At 37.4% G+C, this 10,774-nt stretch overlaps 1 protein-coding gene across 1 annotated transcript; it reads right to left on the bottom strand.

Moving 5' to 3' along the window:
* Positions 1-2,369: 2,369 nt before the first annotated feature.
* Positions 2,370-3,311, bottom strand: LOC127986541 (olfactory receptor 146-like). The gene has a single exon (XM_052588817.1). The coding sequence runs from the start codon at positions 3,309-3,311 to the stop codon at positions 2,370-2,372; it is 942 nt and encodes a 313-aa protein (XP_052444777.1).
* Positions 3,312-10,774: the final 7,463 nt, after the last annotated feature.

The raw sequence follows: 10,774 nt of genomic DNA, 5'->3' as shown, positions 1-10,774 counted from the left end.
AATGTTTTCTTCAGCCTGCTGCATTTTGTAGGAATATATCCTGTTTTTCATGCTAATTTTTCATTATTTTCATGCCAGAACACTAGCCTGCTATTCTATTTCAAACATGCCCATAATTCTTTGCGTTCTGATGATGTTGCCGCCCAGTTGGTCACATGTGTTAGCGATCTCTATATCATGTAATACTGAAACAATTATAACCCTAACCTTTATCTCCATACTGAAATCCCAGATGGAAAGTTAAAATATTAGTGTCTGAGACACTGAGCACTGAGCATAATTTTTTTATTTATTTTTTTTTAATGTTTATCTTAAATAATGTTAACCTTTTAGCCAGTCCCATTATGGGACTCACAGATGAAAGTGCTCTACCTAACTTATAATTGTAACAGTTTCCTACTTCAGTGTGTTACAAACATCATTTTGGTGTCTTTGGAAAGAGATTTTTAAGGGAAAGAAGTGGAATGTTATGCAATGGCCAAGTCAATCACCTGACCTAAATCCGATTGAGCATGCATTTCACTTGCTGAAGACAAAACTGAAGGGAAAATGCTCCATGAACAAGCAGGAACTGAAGACAGTTGCAGTAGAGGCCTGGCAGAGCATCACCAGGGATGAAACCCAGCGTACGCTGATGTCTAATTGATCTCCAGACTTCAGGCTGTAATTGACTGCAAAGGATTTGCAACCAAGTATTAAAAAATGAAAGTTTGATTTATGATTGTTAATCTGTCCCATTACTTTTGGTCCCTTAAAAAGTGGGATGTACATATACAAACTGTTGTAATTCCTACACCGTTCACCTGATTTGGATGTAAATACCCTCAAATTAAAGCTGAAAGTCTGCAGTTAAAGCACATCTTGTTCGTTTCATTTCAAATCCATTGTGGTGGTGTATAGAGCCAAAAAGATTAGAATTGTGTCGATGTCCCAATATTTATGGACCTGACTGTATATTGATATAAAAATACATGAAATGAGTCCTGGAGCAATCTAAAAAAGTAATGGTTGAAAGCCACATGTCTCATTAGTTTCTATTTCAAATCTGAATAAAATATCATGAAAAATGAGACTCCTGCAAATATTTTTTAAATAGTGCTCACAAATGGCTGTTGATATAGTATTCTCAAGTGAAATGAGTAGAGGCTTGGACCCGGAAATAGCATTTCTATTCTAATTCTAATTTACTACCATTTACAACTTTTTTTAAGGCAATCATTATTTCAAGCTTTGAGTGGCTTAATCCAAGTCTTCTAAAAATACATATTTGATGATTTATCATTTGACGATGAGCAATTTTATTTTACTTTATTTTAGGTTATTTATTTAGGTAAATGGAACATCAGATCGCTTTGACCTGTAATGTTTGTACAATGTAGTGATGCAGTGAGACATCACATGCACCCACTCACCCCCTCAAACTCATAGAGATAGAGTGAGATCAGGTGTCTGATAGTTTTTCTTTTAAATTATTTTCTGTTATCCACAGAGCTTTGGAAATTCATGAAAATATGCATGTTTCTTCAGAATGACTTGTTCTCTGTATGTAAAAAGTTTCGAAGTGTTTTGAAGCTGCACTTTAAAGATATAAGAAAATTACTCCTATCTTTTTTACAAGCTAGTGTTAGCTCTCATGCAGCTGCAGAAAAGGTGCAGTTATGCTTTATGATGTATTTTGTCAAAATAATTGACGTAAGGGCACAACATTTTTTTTTTTTTTTAGAAAGACTTTTGATACCTGACAGAATTGTGAAATGTTCGTGAAGTGAGAGCAATGGTATCATGAATGGGGCAGTTTGCCGGGTCAGACGTAAGGCAGCAGTTTGCAGGAGAGCTTACAGAGGGCCGTACACTTTTTTTTATTAGCCTTCTTTAAAACACACATGACATGGTCTTACAAAATGTTTCATAACAAGCACAGTTTTACAGAGAATGTCCTCATATTTTAAATGAAGCATGAATAGACTGTAGCTTCATAATGTTGTGGCGGTAAATACTTAGAAACACAATTTATTATACGTTTAAAACTATACTTTGAATATTTTATTTACATTTTTAAGTTTGAGCTGATATATTTCCAATATCATAACGAACTGCAAACAGCTTTATAAATTTATGTTGAGTCAGAAAGACTCATTAGCAGCAACCTTTTTATTTTGGGTATGTCATGTTGTGTCTGGGGCTGGGATGTGACAGGTTAGGGGTTAAATTGGCTAAATGTTGAAACGTATATCTGACAGAACAAGAGACATCAGTGTGTTGTTACTAAATTACATTTTAAGAACATTTTAAAACAGGATTGTGATTATTTTGTTAATAAAGGTATATATATATATATATACACATTTCAGGCATTCCTTTTAATTAATTTATTTCAGATTAACTTTATTTCTGTACCAAAGTTTTATAAACTTTTGTCTTATTTCTTTGGTTTGTAAACCATATACTAAAGGATTTAATCCTGGTGGTACTATATGAAACATTATACTAGCTAGTTTTCTGCTTTCAGAGTATTCAGGAAAACGATGGAGAAAAACCGTGGTTGCACAGGAAACAAACATGACTATATAAACAGCTATGTGAGTGCCACACGTTTTTATGGCTTTTCTGTTGACTGCTTTGTTTTTGCTGGTTATGCATACAGTAGCTATTTTGCCATATGTTATAAATACAGACCCAAGTGAGAAAGTAAAAACAATTACAGTATAAATAATTCCAAACACATTATTAATGACTACACTTTCACAGGACAGTTTAAACAGTGAAGCATTATCACAGTAAGGGTTTTCAATTTTAGATCTGCAGCGAGACAGTCTTATAGTGAGACCTAACATAATAGACACTATAAGTACTGACAGCCCCCAGGTTGATACTGATAGTTTTACTTCCATTTTATTGGTCATTATGGCTGTGTATCGCAGTGGATTACATATAGCGACATATCTGTCAAAGGCCATGATCATCAGCACATAGTGGCTTGCGGCCGCAAATATGTGTACAAAATATGCTTGAACAACACACTCCACATATGTCATGTAGCGCTCTGAGACTTCCCTTAAAATATCCTGTAGTAAGCGTGGCAACATGACAGTGGTTCCTAGTATATCGTTCAGTGGCAAATTGCAGAACAGAAAATGCATAGGATGATGCAGATTTTTATCTGTTGAGATCAGTATTATAAGTCCAATGTTACATCCCATTGTAAAAACATAAATCAACAGAAGCAAGATGAAAATGGGATAGGAGGACTGAGGTGCAACTTTCAGTCCTTCCATGAGGAGAATGGTGTTTGTGAATGTCAGGTTGTCCATTAGTTGCTCTATAAAAACCTATAAACAGCATCAAACAAACATGTCAATGTCGTTAATAGCATAAATTAATTGAAGAGTATATGATATAAAAAAAACTGTATAATATGATAAAATATATATATATATATTTACAACATTGCTGTAAGCAGTAAAATTTAACTATAACATTTCCTGCGCTTGGTTTCCATCTGATGTTTTCCATTCTTTTCTTTAAAAGTGTAAGTTTTTTTTTTTTTTTTTTGTACAAGAAAAGAACCTGGAATCTGTTGTGGCTAAAGTAAAGTAATACCTTGAAGAAATATTGTTGTGTTTTGTCAAGATTGTTGACAGATCACTTCAAGTTGTCAAGTTAACTGATTAGCAGCCTATTCTTTATATTTATTTTAAGGATAGATCAATTTAAAATTAGTTTTCTCTTAAGAAACTTTACATGCTTTTGCCTTTAAATATGTGGTTCAAAGAGGTTTCTGTGATGCTGTCATAACCCAAGAGGGGAATTAAATAGACAAGAGGTTGCCATGAACACAGTCACTAAAACTGTAATGGTATTGTTTTGTTGTAAATCAAGTGTCTCTAGCGAGCTTCAAATGTTTGCTTTAAGAGCACTGACTTGGATCTGTTTTTAAATGATAGCCTCAGTTTGAATGATAATGTTCTTGTGGTTTATATTTACACAACTTTTTGTGTCAATTCTATTATTCCTACTAAAACTTTGACAGTGTTTCCTAACAACAAGCCATGGGTAACCAAAGAACTCAAAAATATTCTTAATAAGAAAAAAAGGGTATTCCTGTCAGGAACTATTGAGGAGGAAAACAATATTAATAAGGAAGTCAAAAGAGCAATTAGACATGCCAAACTAAATTATAGAAAAAATTAATAAAAGGAAAGGTTGTGCAAGGTGATATTATGGCTGTCTGGCAATCAACAACATGTCAGATATAAAAACATCTAAGAAGGAGCCTGTAAGGGTTCTCTGGGATAAAGGACTCAGATGCAGTAATGCGACTCAAATTAATTAATTGAGTAATATCAGAGGATCAGAGTCCCGGTAGGAATCAAGGTCTAGACAGGTGACCACACCACACAGAAATAATCAACTCGCACAGACAAGATTAGGCTGATGTAAGAATTCAGGCTAATTCACACTAAGAACAGTCCTCTAGAACAGACAAAGACAAGACTCAGGGCAAACCGTTTCTCTACTCGGGTTAGAGTAGCTCACATGAAAATGTTGAGCTCAAACTCCATAAGCCGCTGGCCAGAGATTGCAGAGATAGCAGGCATCAGAAAAGTAGCTGGGCAAACAAAACTCCTTAGCTAATGATTTGAATTTGTTTTTCACATGTTTTGATTTAATGATTCATGATTGAAGATGCAAATTGTGCACTTGAGGAGTTAAAATATACTTTCAAGTGGTCACTGAGGACAAAGTTTTGTTTTTAAAGGGAATGCGCCCCCGATTTTCCTAAATGCGTCTATGATCCAGCTTCACTTACAGAAGAAGTGAGTATAAGGTTTTCTTTTTTTCTTTTTTATTAAATGAATCTTTGTAAATCGCCTTTCCTAATAATGTGCTAGTTAGCAAGTTCAACAACAAATGCAGAGATGATATTACTATTGGAAAATGAGATGGTCTGTATTACTTAATATTAGGGAAAGCGTAATAGCTAACTTGGATTGTGTGTGCCTTAATAACCAATCACATTACAGCCTTGGAGTCACAATAACACATTTCTAATATTCAAATCTGTTAAAGGATTTTTAGGCTGCAATAATTAGGAAAACCAGAACTGTGAACACTTCCCATAACATTCAATGTACTTGCTACATCATTAGAAGAATGGCATCTACCATATTTTTCGGACTATATGTCGCACCTAAGTATAAGTAGCATCAGTCCAAAACTACGTCATGACGAGGACAAAAACATATATAAATCGCACTGGACTATAAGTCCTTTTCCTTTAGAACCAAGAACCAAGAGAAAACATTACCGTCCACAGCCGCGAGACAGTAAATGTTTTCTCTTTGTTAATTTCTCTCGGTTCATGTCAAATTATTTTTGATAAATAAGTCGCACTATAAGTCGCAGGACCAGCCAAACTATGAAAAAAAGTGTGACTTATAGTCCGTAAAATACGGTATGCTAATTTTAGTCCGTTTCTCTCTTATTCCGAGGTCACTGTAGCCACCAGATCCAGTCTGTATCCAGATCAGATGGTCACTGCAGTCATTTAAAGGAAAATGCACTGAAATGGGTCGCAGTGAACAGAGCTGTTTTTGACAAGGAAAAAAAGTGTTGTTTTACACTACAGTAGAAAAATATTAAACCAAAATATGTTGAAAATGGGCATCCAATGATCCATTTAAGTACCACTTCCCCTTTGAAGCTGTGCTTCCTACATTATAACTAAACAGCTGAAAGCTATACCTTTTAATTAAGCTTACAGTCCAGATGCGATTTGTGGTATAACACTTAATCCTTAAGAGTAGTTCAGTGAGGTGTTTTTCACACCATACTCACTGACAAAAATCTTGTCGCCTATCCAAGTTGTAGGAACAGCAAATAATAACTTGACTTCTAGTTTCTAGTCTACCACAACAAAGGCTAATAAAGGTGGAATAAGGCGGAGGTTTGAAAGACTTGTTTCATGTGAACAATAGAATCATGAATTGGGGAGTTTTCAAAGCGAAAAACACAGACAGAGCACACAGGAGTGTTTACATGTGTGATATTATAGAGATGACAAGTGCCATAAATCAATCAGATTAGCCTTCTCTAAAAACACACATGACATGGCCTTAGAAAATATTTCATAATATTCACAGTTTTACAGATTAGATTATGAAATTTTCAAATTTTCAAATTTCATGAATCTTTGGTAGACTTGTGGCTTTAGCTACACAGTGTTTCTAAAATCATACCCTACATCAACAATTTTTTAAATACATTTAAAAAATATGTTTTTAATATTTTTATTTTTATGTTTGAGCTTATATATCTCTATTATCATAACAGTCTGAGTAATTCTGATTCCTGAACAGTAAACTTTGAGTGTCAGCTTTGTGAACAAATGTTGATCATGTATCTATGTCAGAAAGAATCATGAGCAGAAACCTTTTTATTTTGGGTATGTCATTTCTGTCTCCATGTCAAAAATGGGGGGTGACTGATAAGGGGTTAAATAGGTAAACCAGAACTGGGAACACTTTTCATAACACCCGATGTACTTGCTACATCATTAGAAGAATGGCATCTATGCTAATATTAGTCTGTTTCTCTCTTATTCCGAGGTCACCATAGCCACCAGATCCAGTCTGTATCCAGACCAGATGTTGGATCGCCACCTACCTCTACATCCCTAAAAGACAGCGGAGACCAGGACAACTAGAGCCCCAGATACAGATCCCCTGTGAAGACCTTGTCTCAGATGGCCACCAGGACAAGACCACAGGAAACAGATGATTCTTCTGCACAATTTGACTTTGCTGCAGCCTGGAATTAAACTGCTGGTTTCGTCTGGTCAGAGGAGAACTGGCGCGCCAACTGAGCCTGGTTTTTCCCAAGGTTTTTTTCTCCATTCTGTCACCGATGGAGTTTTGGTCCTTGCCGCTGTCGCCTCTGGTTTGCTTAGTTGGGGTCACTTCATCTATAGCCATATTGTTGACTTGATTGCAAATAAATGCACAGACACTGAACAGAGATGACATCACTGAATTCAATGATGATCTGCCTATATCTGTCATTTTGCATTATTGACACTGTTTTCCTAATGAATTTTGTTCAGTTGCTTTGACGCAATGTATTTTGTTTAAAGCGCTATATAAATAAAGGTCACTTGACTTGACCTGAAAGCAAAGAAGGCCAAGGTGCTCCAGGATTGGCAGCCCAATCACCAGGAATTAATATTATTGAGCATGTCTGGGGTAAGATGGAGGAGGCAGTGAAGATGAAACCAAATAATCTTGATGAACTCTAGGAGTCCCGCAAGAATGCTTTCTTTGCCATTCCAAAATGACTTTATTAATTAGTTTTTTGAGTCATTGCCGAGACGTATGGATACAGTCCTCCAAAGCTCATGGCAGTCATACACAATGTTAATTATTTTCCCACTGCACCATGACTTTATGCTCTGTACTGTACATTATTTCTGTTAAATGACAAGACTTTTGTCTAAGCAAAGTCTGACCTTTCTGTCCTAATTAAATAATTAAAAATCAAGGCATGATCGGATTTTATTTTGCTAAAATAAGCGTAATCTAGAGCCATTTGCCTTTCATATAAGCCACTTCTGATTTCAAATGATCAACAACAGATAGCTGTTTAATGACTTTTTCTCAGAATTTAATACAATGAATCAGATTAATAATTAACTAGGATAATTAAATGATCCCAAATTTGTAAATTAGTTCAATGTTAGTCACGGGCCAACTTTATGGATCCTGGATTTTTTAAAATTTGTAGGGAGTAAAGGGTTCAGATTAATCTATTTATTTATCTATTTATCAGGCACACTTTGTACATCAAAGGCTCGCCACAGGGCTGTGTTCTATCATCAATTATTTTTATCCTCTATACAAATGAGTGTCAAAGTTATGAGGTTAATTTTGTTGTTAAATTATGAAGATGATACAGTTTTCCTATCCATGCTATCAAGCTCAAAGGGTGACAATAGTCATGCAATTTTTAAGTTTATTACAGTCGTTTACTAATTGTACAGTTGTTTACTAATGGCCATATGCAGTTAGTTCATAGAAAGCTTGGCATTAGCATATGGTGGAATATAGGCTGCAGTTATAATGGTGGAAGTGAACTCCTGTGGCAGATAAAAAGGTCTACACTTAACCACGAGAAACTTTAGGTTAGATGAGCAGTGTCTCCCAACAATAATGGAGTTCATACACCAAGTTTTGTTAACATAAATGCACAATCCTCCACCTCTGGTCTTGCTGGAGTCATTTGCTGTTCTGTCTGCCAGGAATGCGTAGTGTCCAGCTAGCTCAATGACATAATTCAGTATGTCGCTGTGTAGCTACAGTATGTTTTTTTGAAAACCATGATATTGCAATCCAATTTTGGTGAAACAGTACATATAAAATGATGAACACTGTTGTGTGCAAATGCTCTGCCTGGATAAAACACACACCTCTACTTTGTTGCAGGACTATTCTTGACTGTGTGTTTGTGTGATGAAATGTGTGATGGAAAATGTTTTAAAGCTGCTGTTATTTAAATGGTTAGGGTTAATATCACATTGTTTTGTCACCTTAAAATTACAAATGACCTGCTTCTTGCGTCAGATCAAGGCTGCATCTCATTGCTAGTTTTACTTGATCTTAGTGCTGCGTTCAACAACGTAGATCATGACATACTCATAGATAGATTACAAAACTATACAGGTATTCAAGGGCAGGCTCTAAGATGGTTTAGATCCTACCTGTCTGAGCGCTACCATTTTGTTTATTTAAATGGGGAGTCATCTCATTTATCATCAGTAAAATATGGAGTGCCACAAGGATCCGTCCTAGGTCCCCTTCTATTTTCAAAATATGCTGCCCCTTGGTAATATTATTAGAAAATACGGGATTAGTTTCCACTGTTATGCTGATGATACTCGGCTATATATCTCAATGAGACCGGATAAAACTTCTAAATTATCTAAGCTAACAGAGTGTGTTAAAAATGTAAGAGATTGGATGACGAATAATTTTATCCTATTCAATTCAGATAAGACAGATATATTAATTATTGGACCAAAAAACAGTACACAGAATCTTGTAGATTACAATTTGCAACTAGATTGATGTACTGTTACTTCCTCTACAGTCAAAAATCAGTTTGTTATATTAGAGTGCCACTTGTCTTTTGAAAACCATATTTCCCATGTTACAAAAACTGCATTATTCCATCTTAGAAACATTGCCAAGCTACGAAACATGTTACCTGTTTTTGATGCAGAAAAGCTAGTTCATGCATTCATGACCTCTAGAATGGACTATTGTAACACAATTCTAGGTGGTTGTCCTGCATCTTCAATAAACAAGCTACAGGTAGTCCAAAATGCAGTGGCTAGAGTCCTTACCAGATCAAGAAATTATGATCATATTATCCCAATTTTACAGTCTCTTCAATGGCTACCTATTAAGTTCTGTATCAGTTACAAATTATCATTATTTACCTATGAGTCCCTAAATGGTTTAGCTCCTGCGTACCTAACTAGCCTTATACCACTTTACAATCCATCTGTCACGGTAGGAAATCCAGTGTTTCCTCCGTGTCATGTTTTGTGGTTGTTTTTGTACTTACGTTGTCTCCATGTGCTCGTTTAGTTGATTGTGGTCACCTGGGTGTTGATTGTCTCGCTCCAGCTGATCCTCATCACCCCTCAGCTACATATACTCACCTCGCTCTCTGTCTGTTGTCAGATCCTCACTCATGTTGCAGTCTCCCTGTTGGATTACGTCTCCCGTGTTATTGTTCTGGATTGTGTTCGTGTTGTTGTCTTCGTGTGAGTGTTCCGGTCACTTCCTGGTTTCATCCATTGACCGTCCACACCGTCACCACCGACTTCACCATCCAGCACTTCTCACGCCACTGTAGACCTTCCGTCAACATTGCCCACATCCTGGATTGTGCATTCATCCTTCAGTTTCACTGTATTTTCTACCATCAATAAATTACCATTCTAATTACCTGCAATTGCTTCCTCCTCTCTTACGAGCCGTCACAGTAGGATCTGACCATCATGGAAGCAGCAGGCAATCGCTTCCCATCTCATCTAGAGGACATTCTGCAGAGAGTCGTTGATCGTATGGAGCGCCAAGACAAGGCGATAGATGAGATGGGTCGAGCCTTCCAAGCAATGGTGCCGAAGGTGTCCGAGCTCGCTCTACAGGCTCAACAGCAACAACAACCGCCACCCGCTGCGCCTCCCACGCCACCCACACCGCCGATCGTCTCCGGAGGGATTTCCCAGCCCGAACCACGCCTCCCCATTCCTGAGAAATATGCGGGTGAGCCAAACTTTTGTCGATCATTTCTGTCACATTGTTCTCTACACTTCGCCTTACAGCCCCGCACGTTCACCACCGAGGAGATGAAGGTGGCTTTCGTCTTGTCCCTACTGACGGGGAGGGCTGCCCTCTGGGGAACGGCGGTGTGGGAGAACCAGGACAGCTGCTGTGCATCGTTCCACACCCTTTCGGTGGAGATGAGACGAGTCTTCGACCGCTCCGTCGCCGGGAGGGAGGCGGCTAGACTTCTCACGGATCTACGCCAGGAAGAGAGGTCCGTATCCGACTATGCCATCGAGTTCCGCACCCTGGCGGCGGAGTGTAAGTGGAACGAAGAGGCGCAGTGGGATCACTTCCTGCATGGGTTGGCTGACCGCATCCAACAGGATATCCGCGCCGCTGAACTCCCCACTTCTCTCAATGGTCTTATTGACTTCACCATCAGG

The sequence above is a fragment of the Carassius gibelio genome, chromosome B21 (assembly GCF_023724105.1).
Source record: "Carassius gibelio isolate Cgi1373 ecotype wild population from Czech Republic chromosome B21, carGib1.2-hapl.c, whole genome shotgun sequence".
NCBI classification, from domain to species: domain Eukaryota; kingdom Metazoa; phylum Chordata; class Actinopteri; order Cypriniformes; family Cyprinidae; genus Carassius; species Carassius gibelio.
Note: the sequence above shows the minus strand (reverse complement) of the source record. Positions and strands in the feature narration are given on the sequence as shown.